The 24187-nt window shown below is 41.8% G+C and overlaps 1 protein-coding gene across 3 annotated transcripts in view; it reads left to right on the top strand.

Moving 5' to 3' along the window:
- Positions 1-3410: 3410 nt before the first annotated feature.
- phf14 (PHD finger protein 14) overlaps positions 3411-24187 on the top strand; it is an 84219-nt gene continuing 63442 nt past the window's right edge. For all 3 annotated transcript variants that reach the window (XM_068710755.1, XM_068710754.1, XM_068710756.1), the window contains exons 1-9: positions 3411-3491; positions 7527-7637; positions 9495-10267; positions 11149-11281; positions 18822-18981; positions 19792-19903; positions 21647-21784; positions 22800-22946; positions 23201-23471. In XM_068710755.1, the coding sequence (XP_068566856.1) occupies position 3491; positions 7527-7637; positions 9495-10267; positions 11149-11281; positions 18822-18981; positions 19792-19903; positions 21647-21784; positions 22800-22946; positions 23201-23471 (1846 nt within the window). In that variant the 5' untranslated portion in view covers positions 3411-3490. The remainder of the gene's footprint in view (positions 3492-7526; positions 7638-9494; positions 10268-11148; positions 11282-18821; positions 18982-19791; positions 19904-21646; positions 21785-22799; positions 22947-23200; positions 23472-24187) is intronic.

Below are 24187 nucleotides of genomic sequence, written 5' to 3'. Positions count from 1 at the left end.
TAAACCATGTGTTATTCTTGCTCTCGATGTAATTGCTTCTGTCCTCTGGCTCATCAAGCTGACTGATATCTGTGGTAGGGCACTTTCTCAGCTCTCTGCACTGAGCCCGCACAGTCCTTCCTACCGCTCCTCTAAAGTTGCAACCGTCTAGTTTTATCGTCTGCCGCATTTCATTCTACCCCTCGGCATAATGGGTTGAGGGTAATTTTCAATGTGTACAGTATGTTTGTGCACCTCATTTGTCTCGTTTAAAGGACTCAAGCCTCTCTGTGCTTTCAAATCACAATATACAAAGTAAACCATTGAGTCCATGTGTGATCATTCAGGATATGATTTTTCAATTCATACCCCTAAATACCTCATTAAAACATTATCATACAGGCACATCTTCAACTCCTGCACGACTCCACCATTCTGTTATTTCTAAAGCAGTGAGTGAACAGCTTCATGGACACTGTTTAATTCTAGTTTTGTTTTGATATTGTATTACCACAAATTAAACTATCATCCGTTTGACAGGATTTCAGTTCCTCCAAATTTGTATTGTTTGGATTGTCCGTCCAAACACAAAGTCACCAGGGCTGAAGAGAGCATGCACCGCCTTTCTCCCAAAAATGGCATTTATATGCAAACAAACTTGATGCAAATACATATTTGCTGTCTGTATTGTGTTCACTGGACAAAAATGTTTTCAGACTAGTTAGGGTTTTGAGAGTACAGCACATAAAATATAGGAAGGTGTACAAAGAGCAAGATTCTGACGCTGCAGTGTCAGAATCTGTGGTGAGGATCAGGCTTCCAACACATTTTGGTAGGTTAAAGTCAGGAACATATTTTGGTTTTGATCACAGATTTGTCCAATTACTAAAATCACAATAAGAGCTTACTGTATTTTTTTTACCGTGCATATTCAAGTGTCCAGACCACATTGACTTATAACTCACAGGCTGTGCAGTGAAAGCAGCACACTACGGCGGCAGCAGTTGCTTCAGTCCTCCACCACTATCTACACAGGATGCCTTCAGGCGCAGTTTTGACTGTAGGTTACGTGAGTTTTGGCAGCACTCTGAGTCTAAGGCACAACTACTGTAGTTACACGCGTAAACCAGTGGAAAATTGACTTGAAGCCTAAAAAGACGTGTCGGCTCTCCTCCCTCTCCTCGGGGCAGTTTGGTGGCGTTTGGTCTGGCAGGTCTGGCTGGTTGTTCGGCCCGTGGGCGGCGATCGTCTCAAAGACCGCTGCACTTAATCCCCGCGCTTCCTTTTCAGATGTTGACGAATGTATTCTGTCATAATGCCATTAGTGCTCCAGTAATAAGAAGCTGCAGGGAAGTTCATAGGAGATATCAGCCACAGCATGTACATGGCTGCTGTTATTGACACAGAGCCTGAACAAATATTCATAAAAAGAAAAAACTGAATCTTTAACATGCAATTATCGATATTCATATTCTAACTCAGTTCGATGCTTGGCGGTCAGAAACATATCTTGTGGAATCCAATGTGTCATCTGACCTAATATTTAGAAGTGTAGACTTTACTTTACGGCTCTGTATCCATTTGTATACTCAGGAATTGTATAAACTGGGATCTACTTGGTAAAACGCTGTAATTCAGTGAGTGGAATTCTGTTAAAGTTACACCTGGCCTCACTAACGTCATCACGTTGACCAATGTAATATCAGACACATCACTTGTCACATCCAACACTATCTGGCTGCATCACAGGCTCTATGTTGATCAAATCAGTGCAGGAGAGAAAATGATGAAAATGCTGATAGTGATGATGACAATGATGGCCACTGTGATATCACCAAAGTGTTTTGATACAAGCTGATAAAAAACTACCTCTTTCCAGCACAATGCAGAGCCATTTGTCATCAAGCGAGGCCAGTTGTAATCATCCCTTTTGCTTTCCTACGCCATCAGTCTTCCCCTTTCCGTGTATCAGGATCAATCTAAGCTCATTTATTTTAATCGTCTCTTATTTGCTAAACTGGCAAAGTCAGTGAAGGACAATAGAAACAAAGCTCATTTTTGAAAATGAGCCAAAGTAGAGGTTTTTTTTTATGCAAAAGCATCCTTTTGAAAGGAACTTTTCAGTTTCTTCATGAATCCCAACGAAAGTCAGAATACAGTAAGAGCGTGACTTTTCAAAAGAAAAATGTTTTCAAGAAGAAAAAATTGCAAATTATAAACAAAATAGAAAATGAAATAAGGGAAATTAAACAGGGTGATTTTCAGCACTCAAGCTAATCCAATCAGAGCCAATTCAGGCAATTTTAGTACAAAGCTGTTCCAAACATTTAAACAGAATGAAAAAGTCTGTTGTGTTCTATAAATGTTATACAACTGTAACAATAACAATACACAATATTTTCATATTTATATATTTTGTAACAGATGTGACAATATAACATATAAATAAATGTACATAAATTAATATAAATAAATATACACCCCCATCCTCAAAACACCAAGTGAGGGACTATCTTTTGGAGGAATGCAGTTCAATCCTTCCAGTGGACTTTTACACACTTTGGTAAACTATGACAAGGAGAACTACACCTTTTCTGGAGGCTCCAGGTGGAATAACACCTTACTGAGACACTTACTCAGTAATGCCTTCACGCCCAGGTGGAGGCATTGATATTTTTCTAATATGAATTTCATAATATAGATTAGTCCTAAACGGTCGACTGCAGGTTCAGGGCTGACTTACAGTAGATAACACAACAGAAGAAAATGGCAATATTAACGCTAGAATTGTGTTTCATCAAAGTACAGTCACATTATTCAGTGTATTGCATTTTTGTGTGCGGTACCTCTTTAATCGAGTTTCCCTTTAATTTATCACTGGTTGTGTTTTACTGTCCACCATACCGTCACCAAACATAACAGAGATGTTCTTATAATAGTTTTCTGGGGGCCAAAAATGTCTTTGTTCTTTTTGTCATTGTTTTTAATTGGTTTCTTTGGAATGCTTTATAATTTGTCTTAATTTGAGATGATGCTTAGAAAGCTGCATTAATGTGAGGTGGTATTGGTCTCAGCAGCTGGCAACACTGTTCTGGATTCAGCTCCCAGTCTTTGTACATGCTTATGCTGTACACACTGTACGTGCTTCCAAAAATAGCAGGCATGTGTGTGTATATATATATATATATATATATATATATATATATATATATATATATATATATATATATATATATATATATATATATATATATATGCACCAATGCAGCATTTCATTTATCAAATGATGTAAACTCAACTATTAAATAATGTGATTATTATGTATTTACTCCTCATTCTTGTTTATTCATTTCTCTGTAATGTAACCATCCTCCTCATCTGTCCCATATCTGTCCCCATGGCAACATCCTCCAGTCGTGGCTACGTCACAGCTGCTCTGTGTTCCATTGTCCACACAACATGCTGCTAACAGGAGACCTGCCTTGTTCCTTGTAGTAAATACGAACTACAAAGTGAGTGCTGCTTTCCACCTTGTCATTTCCCTCGAAAATTCAGCACGGCTTTGTTCAGTTTTGCCAGCGCTCCGATTTAACAACGTTATGTGTTGCCTTTCAACTCCCAATTATCAGCTAGTCGGCTAAGCTAGCCCAGCTGTGCTTTGTGACTAGCACTTGGTGTTGCTAATAATGCTAATGCTAATATTGTGCAGTTTGGCACTTTTCTCGGTCTTTTATCGTTAGGCTAACCGGAACATTCAATTCGTTTTGCATACTTGTATCTGTGTGAAGCTGACGGGAGTGGTTTGCATAACAATGCAGTAATTTGACGCGAATGACCACAGCTAGCCTAGCCACACTTAGCTACGTTGCTTGGCAGACGAGGATGTGGGGTGGCGATACAACTTGCGATAAATGTGTCAGTGAGGTTGTTTCGCGGAATTACTGTGCACGCACAAACCTGTCGGGCGAAAGCTAATCTGTGTGATTCACTATCGGCTCAAATAGCACGACTTTGCCGCAGCAGTCTGCAGCTTTTTCGATAGCGGTGCTCTTTGTTTGCTAACACTTTGCTAACGGCTAACGCCGTGTGCACGTGAGGTTCACGAATCTCATATTTGTCCGAATTCCAGCATCAGAGTTGTCGATAATTTAAGCTGTTGGGCCAATTCCGACTCAACTTGCGTGTCGCGTTTCTGTGTTCACTGCTGCATTTAGTCACCGTGGTCCGTTTACAGTTTAGCAAAAATGTAAACAAACATCCGTCGTGGGGCCTTTTCCTCCAAGAAGGAAGACAACCAGAACCCCTCAAACGAAACCAGGGCTGATGCAAAGAGAGCTCTCCTGGGCAGTTCAGCTTACCTGCTTCCTGAACGGGCAGAACATCTGCACGTGTTGCTATAAAGACAACCATATAGGTGGCGTTTTATTCAGCAACTCCAACATGGAGCTAAGTACAGTTGTGGTCAAAAGTTTACATACACTTGTAAAGAACATAATGTCATGGCTCTCTTGAGTTTCCAGTTATTTCTACAACTCAGATTTTTCTCTGATAGAGTGATTGGAACAGATACTTCTTTGTCACAAAAAACATTCATGAAGTTTGGTTCTTTCATGACTTTATTATGGGTTAACAGAAAAAGTGACAAAATCTGCTGGGTCAAAAATATACATACAGCAACATGAATTAGCAATTTTGGTGACTTAGAAAGTTGTGTCAATGAAATGAGCTTCATAGCATGGCCTCTTAACTTCTTGTGAGTGATTATGAGTGACTACAGCTGGTGACTTCTCTGAGGCCATTTAAATAGGGCTCATTGGATACAAATGCTACAATGGGAAAGTCAAAGGAGCTCAGCATGGATCTGAAAAAGCGAATCATTGACTTGAACAAGTCAGGAAAGTCACTTGGAGCCATTTCAAAGCAGCTGCAGGTCCCAAGAGCAACAGTGCAAACAATTGTTTGTAAGTATAAAGTGCATGGCACTGTTTTGTCGCTGCCACGATCAGGAAGAAAACGCAAGCTATCACCTGCTGCTGAGAGAAAATTGGTCAGGAGGGTGAATAGTCAACTGAGAACCACCAAAAAGCAGATCTGCCAAGAATTAGAAGCTGCTGGAACACAGGTGTCAGTGTCCACAGTCAAGCGTGTTTTGCATCTCCATGGACTGAGAGGCTGCCGTGCAAGAAGGAAGCCCTGGCTCCAAAAGCGGCACCTTAAGGCTCGACTGAAGTTTGCTGCTGATCACGTGGACAAAGATAAGACCTTCTGGAGGAAAGTTCTGTGGTCAGACGAAACAAAAATCGAGCTGTTTGGCCACAATGCCCAGCAATATGTTTGGAGGAGAAAAGGTGAGGCCTTTAACCCCAAGAACACCATGCCTACCGTCAAGCACGGTGGTGGTAGTATTATGCTGTGGGGCTGTTTTGCTGCCAATGGAACTGGTGCTTTACAGAGAGTAAATGGGATAATGAAGAAGGAGGATTACCTTCAAATTCTTCAAGATAACCTAAAATCATCAGCCCGAAGGTTGGGTCTTGGGCGCAGTTGGGTGTTCCAATAGGACAATGACCCCAAACGCACATCAAAAGTGGTAATGGAATGGCTAAATCAGGCTAGAATTAGGGTTTTAGAATGGCCTTCCCAAAGTCCTGACTTAAATCCCATTGAGAACATGTGGACAATGCTGAAGAAACAAGTCCATGTCAGAAAGCCATCAAATTTAACTGAACTGCACCAATTCTGTCAAGAGGAGTGGTCAAAGATTCAACGAGAAGCTTGCCAGAAGCTTGTGGATGGCTACCAAAAGCGCCTAATTGAAGTGAAAATGGCCAAGGGACATGTAACCAAATATTAGCACTGCTGTATGTATATTTTTGACCCAGCAGATTTGATCACTTTTTCTGTTAACCCATAATAAAGTCATGAAAGAACCAAACTTCATGAATGTTTTTTGTGACAAAGAAGTATCTGTTCCAATCACTCTATCAGAGAAAAATCAGAGTTGTAGAAATAACGGGGAAACTCAAGAGAGCCATGACATTATGTTCTTTACAAGTGTATGTAAACTTTTGACCACAACTGTATATTGCTGCTCAAGTTGCTATTTAGCTTTTCAAAGAGCTTTTGGAGTTGACTGTTATGGTGAACCTAAAGACAATTCGAGATCCGAATGTTTTTTACTGTCATACATGGATTCTTAGTAGTTGGTGTGCCGCTGCTGTTGCACTGACATATTAGAAGCAGAGTATTTCACTCATGCTCCACTGGCACATGCTGCTTCTTACTGACATGCCACCACTGGTTAGGATACAGCCCGCTGTGGGCCACTCACAAATGGCACGTCACTCGCGTTCAGCTGGCAGATACTGCTCTCGCCGACGTGTGCTGATGATGTGTCTCTTCTTGTTTTAGCGTGTGCAGCTTTGACAAGCGTTGTGCTGCCGCTCGTGTTCTCTCCTACACGTTTCCCGTGCTGGTAGGGATCGTTGACGGAGCGAACGATGTCGAGGCCGTTAAAGAAAGACTCCGCTGCTGTAGTGAGATGATGCCAGGGCTCTTACAAACTTCTAAAAGTGGTTGCCAGGCATCAGCTTTTAGTTGCTGAAACTGAAAATGTGTTGTTGTTGTTTTTTTTTAGTCACCTTCAATAAACCTTGTGTTTCTCGCATGCGTCCACAGTGAATTAAGAATCAAAAGACTGAGGAAAGTCTTGATGAATTGATGTAAATAGAGGCAGCGTTCAACAACATCAAAACTATATAAAACCATTTGTTTTCAAAATGTCACACGAGTCTCATTTATCCAGTGGCATGCTCACTGCTTCCCAAACACATGCATCTTTGCTAAAACCGTACTATATGAAACATGTCGCAGGGGCAAGAGTGAGACTGTAAAACATATTTAAATATCACTAATCTAACTAAGATTACTTTTTTTATTTTGGGGTGCTCATGTTGCTGTTTGCTGTCCCTATTTTTTGTATGTTTAAAAAAAAAACAAAGGCCAAGAAGGCAAAAAAGAAGAAACCTGTCCGTCATCGCTCTGTGTTACAAACGGGGATTGTACTTAAAGCACGATAAGCCTGATGGTACAGAGTCTAGAGTTGTGGGGTGCCATCAGTGGGTGGAATCCAAAATTAGTTTGGATTCCACACATTTTTGAAACTTAGTTAGTTTCGAAAATGAATCCAAGAATAAATGACAAAGTTTTGAAATGATTTACATCTAAATGGATCATCACCAAACATGCTGGCCAACCTCAGTCCTGATGCTTTTAGTTATATTTGGACCGATCAGATCTTGAGAAGGCTCTGCATACATATATTTATAGAGGAGGACAGAACTGATATTCCTTTGATTAATCTCACTTTGACAGTGTTTTTTCTATTATTATCATTCATCTGGTGCTGTGTGTCCTCACGCTGTGTGGGAGTAATCATCTTTAGGCAACACTTTAATAACAGGTTTCATGTGGTTGAGATTTCTCCAATTACCTGCTCACTCAAACTCAGTTTCCTTGTGTTTCCTCCTCTTCGTCCTTCTTTTTAGTGGACCGCAGTTTAAAGCGCCGGCAGGTGAAGCCCCTCGCTGCCTCCCTCCTAGATGTCTTGGATTATGACAGCTCGGACGACAGCGACTTTGAAGTGGGAGATGCTTCAGGTAAGCGCAGTCTTTTTCTAAAGTCGAGCAGCCTTATGTCATATTTCATAATTAAAGAGCTAAATAAGAACAATTGAAAAGGGTAGGATTTGTTGCAAGTCTACTGAAGCTTCCATGATTATATATAAATATATATATACAGTATATATATATATACAGTATATATATATATATATATATATATATATATACACACAGTGTATGTATAAGTAAATACACTCACCAGGCACACCTGTTCCATTGCTTGTTAACACAAATAGTGAATCGGCCAATCACATGGCAGCAACTCAATGCATGTAGGCCTCTAGACGTGGTGAAGAGGACTCGCTCAGAATGGGGAAGAAAGGGGATCTAAGTGACTTTGACTATGGTTGTTGGTGCCAGACGGGCTGGTCTGAGTATTTCAAAAACTGCTGATCTACTGGGATTTTCACGCACAACCATCTCTAGGGTTTACAGAGAACGGTCCGAAAAAGGAGAAGATCTCCAGTGAGCGGCAGTCGTGTGGACGAAGATGCCTTGTTGATGTCAGAGGTCACAGGAGAATGGGCAGAGCGGTTCGAGACGATAGAAAGGCAACAGTAACTCAAAAAAAACACTCGTTACAACCCGAGGTATGCAGAACACCATCTCTGAACGCACAACACGTGGAACCTTGAAGCACACGGGCTACAGCAGCAGAAGACCACACCGGGTCCACTCCTGTCAGCTAACAACAGGACGCTGAGGCTACAGCTCACACAGGCTCAACAAATCTGTACAATAGAAGATTGGGAAAACATTGCCTGGTCTGATGAGTCTCGATTTCAGCTGCGACATTCAGTTGGTGGGGTCAGAATTTGGCGTAAACGACATGACAGCATGGGTCCGTCCTGCCTTGTACCAACGGCTCAGGCTGCTGGTGGTGTGATGGTATGGGGGATATTTTCTTGGCACACTTTGGGCCCCTTTCTAACCCAATTGAGCATCGTTTAAACGCCACGTCCTACCTGAGTACTGTTGCTGACCTTGTCCATCCCTTTACGACCACAGTGGACCCTTCTCCTGATGGCTACTTCCAGCAAGATAATGCACCACGTCACAAAGCTCAAATCATCTCAAACTGCTCTCTTGAACATGACGATGAGTTCGCTGTACCCCAATGACCTCCACAGTCACCACTGTGACTGGTGGAACGGGAGATTCTCGTCATGGATGTGCAGCAACTGCGTGATGCTATCGTGTCGGTATGGACCGCAATCTGTGAGGAGTGTTTCTAACACCTTGATGAATCTATGCTACGAAGAATTAAGGCAGTTCTGAAGGGAAGAGGGGGTCCAACCCGGTACTAGCAAGGTGTACCTAATAAAGTGGCGTGAGTGTGTGTGTGTGTGTGTGTGTGTGTGTGTGTGTGTGTGTGTGTGTGTGTGTGTGTGTACACGCATACACACAATACAATTTAATGACACGTATCATATTGTGAGCCGTCATCTTGGGAATCCTCATCCCAGGATCTGGAACCAGTGCTGCAACTAACACATCTTTTATCATCTATTAGTCATCTTCTTATTTTTACAAATAAAATGTGTTGAAGTCTGAAGTGACATCTTCAAATGTCTTGTGATGTCCGACCATCGGTCCAAAACCTAACGATATTCATTTCACTATAACGTGAGAACAGGAATGGCCGCTAGTTCTCACTAATGAGGAGCTGGAAGCAGAGGATGTTCCGAGAGCAAAGGGAAGAGAGGAGGAACATGTGTTGGCTTATTGCTGATGAAAACACAACATCTTCTGGTGTTGCTGCTTCAAAATGAAAGCCTCCCATGTCATTGTTCACTCTTTTGACTCTGTTGTCATTGTTTTGTGTTCCGACAGGATCGGACGGCACGGGCAACAACAGTGACGAGGAAGGGTCCAAAGCGAGCGCTGCGGGTTCAGGAAGCGACTCGGACAACGACGCTGGTTCTGCAGACGACGCCATAGATGAAGAGGAGGCCAAAGACCTCGCTGCTGAGGACAACCTGACAGAAGACGAAGAGAAGACCAAACAGCAGGGCTCCTCGGACGGCTCCACCAAAGACACCCCCGCCGTCACCCCGCCCAAAGGCCGACGCAAGAGCAAGAAGACGCCCGAGCCCGAGCCCGAGCCCGCCGCAGGGGCTGGCACCGAATCTACCTCCACGTCCGGGTCTGGCGGCGCCAACGCAGAGGAGTCTCAGGCCGAGCCCAAGAAATGGAATTTCCGCAGGAACCGCCCCCTGCTGGACTTCACCACGATGGAGGAACTGAACGAGATGGACGACTACGACAGCGAGGACGACAACGACTGGAGGCCCACGGCAGGGAAGAAGAAAGGCAAAGCAGCCGCTCAGAAGGGAGGCGCTGAGGAGGAGGACGGGGGCAGTGCTAGTGAGGACGACGACGACGACGACGACAACGACGAAGACGAGGACGAGGACGACGGCGAGGACGACGACGACGACGAGAAGGAGGACGGCGATGACAACAACAACACCACCAACAACACCAACAACAGTAGCAGTGACAGTGACAAAGATTTGAAGAAGCCCAAGAAGAAGACTAAGAGCACCAACGCTTTTGATGAAGAGCTGACTAACGACAGCATGTCCCAGGGAAAGGGCAATGAGGTGACAAATTATTCTTCATTTTACTGTCCATTTTCCATTTTTAAATGCTATCTTCTACTATTGCTCTGTGTTTATTGTTGTGCACCACTCACCTGTGTAACGCACTTGGCAGATAAACTGATTTCTGAATTACGTAACAAATTAGTTGCATACAGTAATCAAATCGGGTTATTTTGGAGAATTAGAAATAACGTAAGTTGTCTATTCTATCAAGATATCAGCCAGAGAACAGGCTGAGACACAACGCAGCCCACCAGATTACTAGCTAGTCTCTAAAAGAGCTGCAGCAATTATCGATCAGTCGATAAATCTGACAACAGCTTTATTTAAAAAAAAAAAAACCTCGATGGAGGCTGTGAATGCAGAAACAGACTTTCGGTACATCCCTAAGAAGTGTTTGTAGTTGCTAAATTATAGTTGTTGTAGTCGTTACGGTAAGATAAGTGTGATTTAAGTCACAAGTTCTTGTGAACCCGACTTTGTGCTCGGAGTCAAAAGGCTGAGTGAGAGAGCTGCTACACTATCGAGCTACGGAGCTTTGACGCTAATGCAGTCCTCATGCGCCTTATGCTGGCTATGTGACCACTGCAGAGCAGTTAGGTATTTGGCCTGCACATTGGCTACTCCCTTTGTATGGTACCCCATAATACCGAACAACAATATGAGTCACTAAGTCACCATATAATCCAATGAGAGCTTTCGATGGTATCGGCGTGATTCCAGGAGCATTTCTGCATCTGTTGTCATCGACTTAGCACAGTGTCCATGAGCATTGTATAAGGGATTTACTAACAGTCAGCTGCTGGATCTATGGTCAGATCAGAGGAGGAGGGGGGCGTGGGTAAGTGGCTTTACTGTGTCTCTGTTTCCTGATCCCCCAGGATGCCTTGCTGGACCGGTCCCAAACCTGGAGCACGCAGCACATCCTCATCTGCTGCGTCTGTCTGGGAGACAACAGCGAGGATGCAGACGAGATCATCCAGTGCGACAACTGTGGGGTGACTGTGCACGAAGGTAGGCTGCTGACTTATACCAATATAGAAGCGTGTCGAGCTGTCTGTCACGATCAATGACTCTGCTGGTCATCTCTTTTGGATTGGTGCTGTCCCAGACATCCATAGTTAAGGCTGACCATGCGAGGTGGATCGATGTGACACCATTCATTTTCAATTACTTCATGTATTACTTTATTTCTCCTCGTTGTACCAATCGAAAAGCACAAGTCAAAGCGAGGCGGACTGAGAAGAGCTGCTGCTTTTAAGTTGGACAGAACGTGTTTATGGTACATATTCCCTATAATAGCTCCGTGACTTCAGATTCAGCTCATGATTGTTTAGGTGGTTGCCCTATTTGACAGTGAAGCATGTAAAACACTAGAGTGAGTCTTGCGGTAGAAAACAATATGGACGTGTTAGTGTTTGTTGCCCTTTACACTGCACCTTTCATCACAATGATCCGTATTCTCCAGGGCAAACGCACGCACTTCTATTCACTCCCCATTCATTGGTTTTCCCGCTGACATAGTTTAAATAATGGAAGCGAATATGATTTTATTTAAAAGCTCATCGCATACAAAGTGGCAGCTGAAAGTGCTTTACAAATGCAGCGATAAAGGAACACGGTAACACTGAGCACTGAATACAGACATTCGATGGGTTAAATATCAGCCCACATGCCTGTAATCTAATCACACACACACACACACACACACACACACACACACACACACACACACACACACACACACAGTCCACCATCACTGTGATTGGCTGAGCTGTGTATCAGGGTGAAGCAGCGAACACCTTTGAGGTGCATTACATTACATTACGGTCATTTAGCAGATGCTTTTATCCAAAGCGACTTACAATAACGTATCTACACCCGTAGACGCAGCTACGGGAGCAATTTTGGGGTTAAGTGTCTTGCTCAAGGACACATTGACATTGACAGTAGAGCCGGGGATCGAACTGCCGACCCTCTGATTGAAAGGCGGCCCTGCTCTCCACTTAGCCACGGTCACCCCAGGTGCGAGCAGGACTTGTTGGATTATCTCAGACAGTCTAACTCACGCACCTTCTTATGACATACACACACACACGTGCACGCACACACACACACACACACACACACACACACACACGCACACGCACGCGCGGGCGCTGGTGGGAGGGAACCGTCCTAATCACCAATTCTCCATAGGCAGACAGGAGATATTAGGAGCAGGTCTTAACTTTATCTTGTTCGTTGGGTTGCCTGATATTTCCTTCCTCTGAGACACATTTAATCTCCCCGAAAAAGACACAGAAGGGAGACTAAGTGGTTTGCAGCAGAGGCGTGAGAGCGAGGAGGCCGGGGCAGCACTTGCGGCCAGCTCCTATCTCCCTATCCAAGGACACGAATGGTCTGGGGCAGTAAAATATGGAACTTAATTCTGGCAATCCGTTCTTTGAGTTCATGTGTACGCGTGTCCGCAGTGGGTAGATCTGTTGTGCTGTTGGAGGTTTAATTCAGTAGCTCAGCTGTTTTTTTTGTCAAGACATACGATCTTATCCTTGAGATTTACAGCACAGAATCTAGCAACTTAGCGATTTGCCGATTACTCTGGACATTTTACGAGAGAAGATGTTCGTCCGTGACGCTCACTATCTGTGTGAGCGCTTACTTTTATCTCTTAACGTCGGATGGCTGCGTGTCAAGCTTTCATAAATGTTTCCCCTCTCGATCTGTTCCGTGCAAAACCGTCAAAAGCAGACTATATTAGGTGCATATATTTAGCGTTACGTTATCAGGTTCCCTATAGCATTGGGTTTAAATGTGAAATAATGCCAAATAGGCACTTTTGCTTTTCTCTTTGACACCAAACTTTCCGCCATAGTGTCGGCCAACTGTCCTTCCCCCTCGTGATGTGATGAGTGAAGTCTGCTACCCTGTGCTGCGACTCTGCTGCTGCTGTACGGAGCTAATGAATGTCAGTGGTGGTGTGGCCTCTGTTTTACTAAAAGTATGCGCAACCACGGCGGCACAATTAATCAAAATTGTATCAAAATCACAATATAGCCACAATATTATTCTTTGTTTGGTACAGATCCCTGCACAAATCACACCATAATCATGTTTTTTCAATGAAAATGAGAATATGATGTAAGAATGTTCATTCTCTCTCATATCGCAAATCATATCTTTCAAAATCGCGTAGTCCTAGAAAATAGACACGTCTGTGTTTTTAAAGGAAATCGTCTTTATTTATGGTTAAAATGTAGTTTGGGTTACTTGGAGGGTAACTTTTGGGCCCTGTTTTATTTTTTGCTATGTATGCCTCCACTGGGCAATAGTAATGTATTCACTGCAATCGGATAGTCTGTGGAGTGAATAAGTAATGGATCTGGAATTGATCAAATAATCCTGACCTACATTTAAGTATCAGCTTTATTTTCTAGCTGGAGATGAAGGTGTGCTCATAACAGGTTAGCTCATTTCTAGAGATCACAAAGTTAAGACGAGGTCAAACAAGGAAGGACGTTCAGGCAGAGATGAGAGACGAGCCGTCTGTGTCCAGAGCTCACGCGAGCCGCTCTTGCTGCTCGACTTCCCTGCTTCTCTTTGTTCTGTCCAGAACCTCTCAGACGAGAAGAGAGGCTGACATGAAAGGTAGGCGCACACGACCTGGGTGAGAGATCAAAAGCTGGAATCAGCAGAAGTCCACAAAGCGAGCGTCTACACAGAGCGCATAGAGGAGTCCTGCTCCTACCAGCCTGCCTTTTGATTCTCACTCTTTCACAGTCATACACTATTACCATACCAGAAGATCTCCCTTTTCTTTTATTTGCCTTTGACTGTAAATGCCAAAGCAGGCCCTTTCGTCACATATTCACGTGTTTTATTCAGTAGTCTGAACATCCAGAACCCTTTTTGTGTCATTTAATGGCAAGACATTTCACTTATCTATGATAAGTTACTGTAGAAGAGGTACATGCTAATAATGCATCACCATCAAGCTGTCTTCTTTTTCTGATCCAGTGAAAGTGATGTTGACTTTTATACTCAAATGGAAGTTCAATGTACTGTAAATATAGTTATTGCCACAAATGTCACCTTATTTGTTTAGTTTAATACTGAGAAAAAGTAGGTTGGATGTTCTATATTTTTGTCATTGTTAACAAATCCCATTGGATATATATATATATATATATATATATATATATAGTTTCTTTTAGCACAGAGGAATGACATATATCAGGCGTTGGATACACAGACAATACTTTTCTGCAAAAATATAGAATATGCTTAGCCTTATGAGGATGCTATAAATAACACTAACTACACAACTTAACTGAATATGATTTTTTTTATTTTTATGAGGGTTTTTGACGATTTGAACCATTACCATTTACATGGAAGTTCATTAGCAACCATTTGTAATATTTGTTTACTATGAGTAGGGTTGGTGAAAATAAGAAATTTGACTATATTATAATTATTATATAATTTCCCAGTGGCTGCTTTTTACATAGTGCTCATGGCATTTGTACATGGCTCGATTCATAGAAATAGAATAGGAGTAGAACTGTTTTCCTTTGTCATTTAGTACTAAAGGAAATGGTGATTATTGACCATGGTGACAACCGTGTCAGTGGGACCATGACGTGTTTTTGCAGCTCACCAGAAAGAGAGTGGACGCAGCTCCGGAGACGGATGGCTGGCTAGTTAACTAGGTAGTTGACTAGATAACTAGCCTGTCCTTCCCTAGAGGGAAGGGAAGTGAGGTGGAGGAGTGGCCACAAGCCCACTGTTTGGCTCATTGTTTTGTAACGAGTGTAGCATGATGGAATTAGCAAGCTGGCTAACTAGCCAGCTGTCGACTAGCTAGCAAGCTTGCTCTTTGCACAATACTTGGTCCACTGTTTACAGAAAATGAGCCTAACAAAGTTGTCACTTATCAGGTGATAGCAATGTGCTTTACTACTCTGTGACAAGAGTGTGTGGATGAAGTATTAATGTGTTACATATTTCTCATGAGCTTAAGAAACAGCTTTAACAAGTGCATTTTTACCGTAGACCCATTTTTGGATAATAGGGATATTTAGGGGGAGATAGCACGCCAGCAGTATTTGCCACATAGAAGTGGTGCACATCATCTGAAAGCATGAAATCATTGCATTTTTCTGCGATTGGATGGCTAAGACTTCTGCTCTGGAACCACCTGCTCAGAATCCCCTTTATTGTCAATATACCTCAGAAGACAATACATCCTCTGACTGCCCTAGGTCTCCAGTTTATGGTTTATCATCCCACATAAATACAACTGGGCTCATTGGATCAGCTTTCCAGTCATACCCAATTTATGCAATTCCAAGACCACAGTATGCGCAACATTTTTTTTTTTAAGAAATAACACATTTATAGTGCTAAGTATGCTTGTTTTTTGCCCAAAACTGCAGTGGATTAGAATATAAAGGTCATACATGTAATGGGAAGACCTATTAGTGCCCCTAGAACCCATGTTCATTCCCACATCTTGAGGTGAGAGGTCAAGGGACCCCTGTGAATTTGTCCTTGCCATTGGTCTGTAGATTGATGGATGATTAGTAGTAGCCTGCTGCCATCTGCGATCTGCTGTCCGAATAGCAGTTGGAGTTGTCATTTATGCGAGGTCCTCTTTTATTTACATCCCATGGAAAAACAGCCCATGGGAAGGCGCCGACATTGCGTTTACTCTGCCTTTATACTCATTCTCACTGCTGGATGCTTCCACACCATGGTGGCTTTTGTCGAAGGCAAGCAAACAGTTCTTTCTATTAAATCTCAATACAGTTTCTTGGTTCTTGGTTCAGTCAACTCTACCTTGACCCCTTTTTTTTTTCCTGCCAAGCTCGTCATTCCTGACAAGGATAATCTTTCCTTCAGGGATTATGAAGATATCCCGTAGTCATCACTTTTTGTCAGCTTAGCTCATATTAGCCAGCAACCCGTGGCTTAACGGTCTGAGCTTTGTATCTCAGTTCAAAAGGAACACCGAAGATTTGTGCCACGGTTCAGCCATAAGTCGGTTAAACCAGCATGGTGGTCGTTCACAACACCCAGTTCCACGGTTCAAAGCCCAATCAGTAAGGATGAAGCACCCAACTGTTGCCAAAGTTACTCCAGTAATACCTCTTCCTTTTAAGGAAATAAACGTTGAGTGGAGATATATTGGAGCTAGCAGGATTTAGCCTTCTGTCCTTGTCGCCTGCTGTGGAGGAAAATGGAGGTAGAAAAATAGGCAGTAGTTACGTTCACATCTTGGTTAGTTAGATTCTAAGTACTTCGCCCGTTTTTGAAGGTCAGGACAAATTCCAGCTGTGACTTCATAGCACCAATCAGAAGCTTGACTGGTGTAACCTGCCTCAGAGTTTAAAAAAACACAAAAACTTAAGATATAGCCTCTGAAGAGCAGAATTCAAAATTAGTGATTCAACGTGACACACAGCAAAGGTCTCGCAATCAGAAAAGGACATGGACCCACCAAACAAAGTGTAGAGCTGAATAAACAACTCCGTCCGCCCCAGTGTTTGCTTTCGATGGCCGCCCGACTCCCCAGTGTGGCACACAGTGACGGGCATGCAGAACATTGAGCTTTTGATTTGTGAGTCTTTCCCATTGCTCAAAAAGCCCGAAGGCTGGTTGACTGAATTAGGAGTTAGAGTGTTATCTCCCCAGCGGAGGCAGAGTGCTGATTGCTGCCCTCATTGGTAGTGAAGAGCACGTCTGCCTGGTGTAATAGCTGCCATAGAAACCACATCAGCCAAGTAATTGTTTAGGCAACCTCAGAAAATTAAGAAGATGACATTAAAATTCGTTCGCTTGCCTTCTTCATGCTTCTCTGGGGCACTTTTTATATCAAATGTTCAATTTGTGGCGCTGCAGTGTCCGAGTAGATTGACAGCTCTGAAACCAGAGCAAACCAGGTCTGTTTTGTATTGTATGTCTTCTACTTGGTTCCTAGAGTGTTATAGCAAACCAAAGGGATACATGTACAATACAATACAGTCAACAATATTGACACTGTTGTACAGTGTCCAATCATTTGAGTCAATTGAAAACAGGACATACAGTATAGCAAAATTAGCTACATTCTGTAGCAGCTGGCTAAGAAAAGCTCCCAGACAACAGCATTCCTTTTGTACTTTTGCTTTTAAACACAAAGGTGGAGGCAAATGATTGTCCAACAGCGACTATTTCTACCTTCCATTGCTCTGTGTTGTCAGTGAAGGGCAAAACTACGGTAAACTATGACGGAGCAAGAGGCAGGGCCATGTTATCTCTCTCCATTTAGGTTTGATGATTGATGGATTATGTCATTCAATTGACGAATGACAACTCTCGACACTGCAGAGGGTTTTATCTTCCAGACAAAGAGGAAACCTGCAGTTGAACAGTAATAGTTTCTTGCTGTGACAAATAATGTTTTGTAATAAACAAAATGACATGGTTTTTGTACTTTTTCCAATATTTCTTGCACTTACATATTTATTATTTTAATTCCAGTTTATTACCACGTAGTTCTTATTTTTGTAGATTGGTCATCATTTCTGGTTATTACTTTGTACTCACCATTTGAATTGCTGAGAGGTAAGATGTAGAATGTGGCCACATTGTTAAAATGAAGTCTGTCAGTCAGACGGGTGCTGAGGTTGTAAAGGATTATAGCATTTGTAAGAGACAACAAATGTTAACAGTAAAAAAATGTTTTTATAGTTACTCACTTTTTAGACCCACTAACTATTGTATCTTTGCCCTACTTTCCTTTCTCTCGTTGTGCACACTTTATTGTAGCATGAGGGGTTATTACCAACAACCATCATTGTCAGTTTTACCTCAGAATAAAGTGGTTTTGATATTCTAGAGAAACCCTTAGCTTGTCTACAACCCTCCTTCCCTGTACAACTTCATTTTAACCATATCATTACATTCACAACTCTCAGCCACGAACCCGGTGAGCAGAATGATATCAAAAGTCATACAAAATGGCCAAATACCACATGACAATCAGGGGTCCTGGGTTGTGCACAGTACTTCTAAAACGAGGCCTATATATATATATATATATATATATGTATATGTATGTATGTATGTATGTATGTATGTATATATATATATATATATATATATATATATATATATATATATATATATATATATATATATATACGTGTATATATATACGTATATATATATATATATATATATTATATATATAATCTTTTGAGCCATTTTCAACCATGAAAAGGGCAATTTTTTACAAATTTGTAATTTGTGTACTTTGATGTGTTAATATTTAATTTATAGCTTAAAAACACAGGTGAACAGTTACTCTTTAATATATAAACTCCAAGCCAGTGGGATTCTTCCATTGAATTTTGGATTATTGCAGAAAATAATCGCAGTGGCAAACAAACGTTTCACACCACTACAATGAACAGTCAGCTCAGAGGCCTGTATTTCCTCTGCTTCTTGGAGATTGTAATAGCAATATAATCGATAATGCCATACCGGCCATCCTTTTCTGTGTTTCCAGGATGTTACGGTGTGGACGGCGAGAGCGACTCGATCATGAGCTCTGCCTCAGAGAATTCAACAGAGCCTTGGTTCTGTGACGCCTGCAAGAACGGAGTGACTCCGAGCTGTGAGCTGTGCCCCAACCAGGACGGCATCTTCAAAGAGACGGACGCTGGGAGGTGGGATACAATAACACATTGACCCGGTGGTCAGTTGCCATTTACGAGAGGCAGCGAGTGGAACATGTTCAGAAACAAATAATGCCCAATGACCTCAGCTGGTTGAAATGCTGAAGGCAATGTGTACAGTCTAAATTGTACATACAGTATATTCAGCATTGGAGAGAAAAGGAAGTTGGATTAAGGAGGCGAGAGAGAGAACTGGCAGAGGAACGAGAGAAGAGGATGGAGGGAAGAGAAGAGATAGAGAATGAAAAGGAGTGAGAGAAAAGAGTGTGTTATGTGAAGCGTGGAGACTTCAGCCACGTTATCGCTGATAGTGCTCCTCAGCTAGGCTGCACCCGAATTTACTACTTCACTAGAGCATGAAAAACACAGCAAATTAAACTGTGAAGCGGTTGCTTGCTAGAGATGGATATCTTTATATTGGACTTCGGATTCTCTTCCCTAAAGTCCGCATTTGAAATTGTGTCACACCAAACCACAGCTAGAGTCTGGGGCTACATAAATCTATGAATCCATTTCTTTTTGAAGTGTCTGACTCACTGCAGCCATTTTCATGATATGAAGTTTGTTATTGTCTGCAGTAATCCTCTATACTAAATGCAAAAATAACCACAGCCATAGATTTTAATCAATTTGATGGTGTTGCTTGAAATCACTGACCGGAAATCAATACATTTTAAATGTCACCTTTTTAAAACTAGAGCAGGGCAAGGTTTTCATGCTAATGTGTTGTAGTTGTTTTTCTCTTGATCTACAACAAACCAGTTCATCAACCCACTTGGTTTTCTTCCTCTTCATTCTTAGATGGGTGCATGTGGTCTGTGCACTTTACGTTCCCGGCGTAGCATTTGGAGACATCGATAAACTACGACCAGTGACGCTCACTGAGATGAACTACTCAAAATACGGGGCCAAGGCAAGTACTCTTTTTACACAGTTATGTAGGTGGGATTATAAATTCATGTTCATGTCACATGTTTCACATCCTGCAGGGGCCACTTTTTCTATATTATATTTGATTAGTGTGTCATGAATGTATATCAAAATATTAAAGTTTATAGTTAATTTGAGATACTAAGTCATTATTCTGAGATACTAAGTCATTATTCTGAGATATTAAGTCATTATTCTGAGATACTAAGTCATTATTCTGAGATACTAAGTCATTATTCTGAGATACTAAGTCATTCTGAGATACTAAGTCATTATTTGGAGATACTAAGTCATTAGTTTGAGATACTAAGTCATTATTCTGAGATACTAAGTCATTAGTTTGAGATACTAAGTCATTATTCTGAGATACTAAGTCATTAGTTTGAGATACTATTTCATTATTCTGAGATACTAAGTCATTATTTTGAGATACTAAGTCATTAGTTTGAGATACTAAGTCATTAGTTTTAGATATTAAGTCATTATTCTGAGACACTAAGTCATTATTTTGAGATACTAAGTCATTAGTTTGAGATACTAAGTCATTATTCTGAGATACTAAGTCATTATTTTGAGATATTAAGTCATTATTCTCGGATACTAAGTCATTATTTTGAGATATTAAGTCATTATTCTGAGATACTAAGTCATTATTTTGCGATACTAAGTCATTATTCTGAGATACTAAGTCATTATTCTGAGATACTAAGTCATTAGTTTGAGATACTAAGTCATTATTCTGAGATACTAGGTCATTAGTTTGAGATACTAAGTCATTAGTTTGAGATACTAAGTCATTATTCTGAGATACAAGGTCATTAGTTTGAGATACTAAGTCATTATTCTGAGATACTAAGTAATTATCTTGAGATACTAAGTCATTATTTTGAGATACTAAGTCATTATTCTGATATACTAGGTCATTAGTTTGAGATACTAAGTCATTATTCTGAGATACTAGGTCATTAGTTTGAGATACTAAGTCATTATTCTGAGATACTAAGTCATTATTTTGAGATACTAAGCCATTATTCTGAGATACTAAGTCATTAGTTTGAGATACTAAGTCATTAGTTTGAGATACTAAGTCATTATTTTGAGATACTAAGTCATTAGTTTGAGATACTAAGTCATTATTCTGAGATACTAAGTCATTAGTTTGAGATACTAAGTCATTAGTTTGAGATACTAAGTCATTATTTTGAGATACTAAGTCATTATTCTGAGATACTAAGTCATTAGTTTGAGGAAGTTTCTCGTCACTTTGAGATACAAAGTCATTTTGGCTTCCATACTCAGGTGAAGCGGAAGTGCTAAAAACACTTCAAATCACTAAACGCAGTTGAACTCTTGTTTGAAGAATGAGATGAAGTTGAACTGTCGGGTGAAGAGTAAAAGATGAAAGCAGTTGAAATGTCAGTTTATCTCTAAGCAATGAAAACTGTCATTTTGCCCTTGAATTGTCGGTTGAAGTGGAAGTGCTGGAGATAGTTGTTTGCGTTTGAAGTGTCAAAAATAGTTGAAGCGAAATCAAAAGCAGCAAAAATGGAAGTCAGCCATCATTGATTTCATTATTTACACCTGTGCCTTTCTTACTGTGTCCAGTCAAAATGTCTTCTGTGGAAAAGGCCAATAGATAAAAGTAGTGTGGTGATGGGCTAAAAGAAACCAGCGTTGGTTGCAGCTACAACTTGACGTCTCCCTGTTGTTTATCTGTTGCATTCAGGAGTGCAGTTTCTGTGAGGACGCCCGCTTCGCCCGGACCGGTGTGTGCATCAGCTGTGACGCAGGAATGTGTCGTTCCTATTTCCATGTCACCTGTGCACAGAGGGAGGGGCTCCTGTCTGAGGCCGCAGCAGAGGAGGTGAGGACTTTTCTAAAGAGTGAAAAAACGAATTTGACATTTTAGATAGATGCTCTCGGCAACTGTTTAAATGACAAAGCGGATTGAAGCAATATTCAAAGAGTTGAGGTTTTATGATGTCAGCAAAAAACACCAAACACAAGTAAAGACCAGCCCTGTGAGTCTTGTCCCTCAGCTTATCTGTGTCCTCATCACATGGGACGGTCAAAGTGAAGTACTTTAATTACCATATTTACAATTTACATTTGACATTCAGGTTCACAACACTCGAAAGATGTTATTTTTCCTTGTATGATCAACTAAGCAAAGTTATTATTTGCCTCACAGAGACAGTGAGCACATTTAGACTAAAACCTGGTATTTCTGCACAGTTGCAGATACAGATCTGGCTACACTGATGTTATTAGTATTATACTATTACCACTCTCATGAACACGATACCTAAGAAACGCCGTGAGGGAGGTTCAATACATCTGCTTCAACTGAAGGAGGAAGCTCACTGTGACCTCACAAAACACATTTTTAGCCACAACTCAATGATTCGTATGCTTATTATGACAGTTTCACACAGATGTGTAATAGGATAAGTTGATGACGTGATGATATTTTGGACAGACGTAAACTGAGCCGGTAATTCTAGTTTTAATCAAATATTTCAACAATATCTGGGGTTTAACACTCACTGTTCATTTTGCTGAGCGGTTCATGTAAGCGCCAGACATCGCCTGTTTCTGCACAATAAGCATCCAGAAAAGTGCCGACCCACTGCAAACCACTTAATCCATTCAATCGCGCTAAACGGCTTCCATCAACATGCTGATGTCATCCACGGCAACTAGTTGGGTTTAAATGGTTCCAGAAGGCCAGCAGCTAGAAAAACCGCTCCTGCTTTTTCTTTGTGTGTGAGGAACGAAGGGGACCGGGTTTTAAAATGTCAGTGTAGTAAAAGCGGGAAACAATGAAGTCCCCATTCTTTACCTATTATTACAACATGCGTGTGTTTCTGCTTCCTCAGGATATTGCCGATCCGTTTTTTGCGTACTGCAAACAGCACGCTGACCGCTTTGACAGGAAGTGGAAAAGGAAGAATTATCTGGCCTTACAGTCGTACTGCAAAGTGTCTCTGCAGGAGAGAGAGAAACAGCTCACTCCGGAAGCCCAGGTAATGTTCATTCATTCATGTCAGCCGCAGCAGCCACATGTCAGAACAACTTTAGAACATCTGCATGTGTGTTTGTACCTCGATTTAAACGTGCTCATATGACTCAACAAGGAGAGAACGACGAGGTGAATCTACTGATGTTTACTTCCTCAGTGGTGAGGTGACGACTGGGTCTGGATTAGAGTTAGGGCTGGATTTTAATGAGTTTAGCGGTACACACAGTTGTATGTGAAGATGTGTGTATCCTACCGCAGGCCCGCATCACTACCCGCCTGCAGCAGTACAGGGCAAAAGCAGAGCTGTCCAGGAACACTCGGCCTCAGGCGTGGGTGCCCCGGGAGAAGCTGCCGCGACCCCTGACCTCTAGCGCCTCGGCCATCAGGAAGCTGATGAGGAAAGCCGAGCTGATGGGCATCAGCACCGACATTTTCCCCGTGGACACGTCCGATGCTAGCGCCAGCTTGGATGGACGCAGGAAGCACAAGCAGCCCGCCCTCACAGCAGACTTCGTCAACTACTACCTGGGTGAGGAAACTCGTATTCCGCTCCAGTCACTGCAAGGGTGTTGTGTTTTCCTCCCAGATTGTAGAAATATAAAAAAAGACTAATAACACTAGTGGAGAGTATTTCCAGATACTGATTATTTGATATGAGTTTTAGAATCACTTGGGAAGCTTTAACTATTTCCCTGCCATTCTTTCTTCACCGATGACTCCGGTGAAAGGTTTTGCAGGAGGGCGGCAGGATATATTGTTTCGACATTGGGACGTGCGCAAGCGCAATAGTCAAATCGGCTGTATTCAAAAAGCCGCAGCGACACTAGCGGCGCTGTTATCCTTTTCTTTTCCTCCTCCGTTCTCCTTCAGAGCTGCCCGAGGAAGAGCTTAAAACGTGACTCTTATCTGTAAGCTCGCTGACAGTCCCTCTTATGGCTGCCCCGTGCTCCGTGCACTTGAATTTATGGAAATGCCTTTAGAGTATCAATAACATTTTAAAGTAACAAACTTCTAATCGTTTTTAGAATCTCTTATTTTTATTATTTAAGTGCAAAACGAAGTCCGGTGTCACGATTGTAATTTGATCAAAGCTGAAAGGGTTTTGTATTTATCTCCATACTGCATATAAAAGGGGGTTAAAGGGATAGTTCGGGTGTTTTGAAGGGGGGCTGTGTCAGGTACTTGTACACAGTCGGTGTATTACCGACAATAGGCAGCGGTCGGCACACCCCCAGTTTGGATAGG

This window comes from Cebidichthys violaceus, unplaced genomic scaffold (assembly GCF_023349555.1).
Source record: "Cebidichthys violaceus isolate CVI_PGR_0920_01 unplaced genomic scaffold, fCebVio1.0.p SCAF_16, whole genome shotgun sequence".
NCBI lineage: Eukaryota > Metazoa > Chordata > Actinopteri > Perciformes > Stichaeidae > Cebidichthys > Cebidichthys violaceus.
The sequence above is the reverse complement of the archived record's forward strand: the minus strand, read 5'-3'. Positions and strand labels throughout refer to the sequence as shown.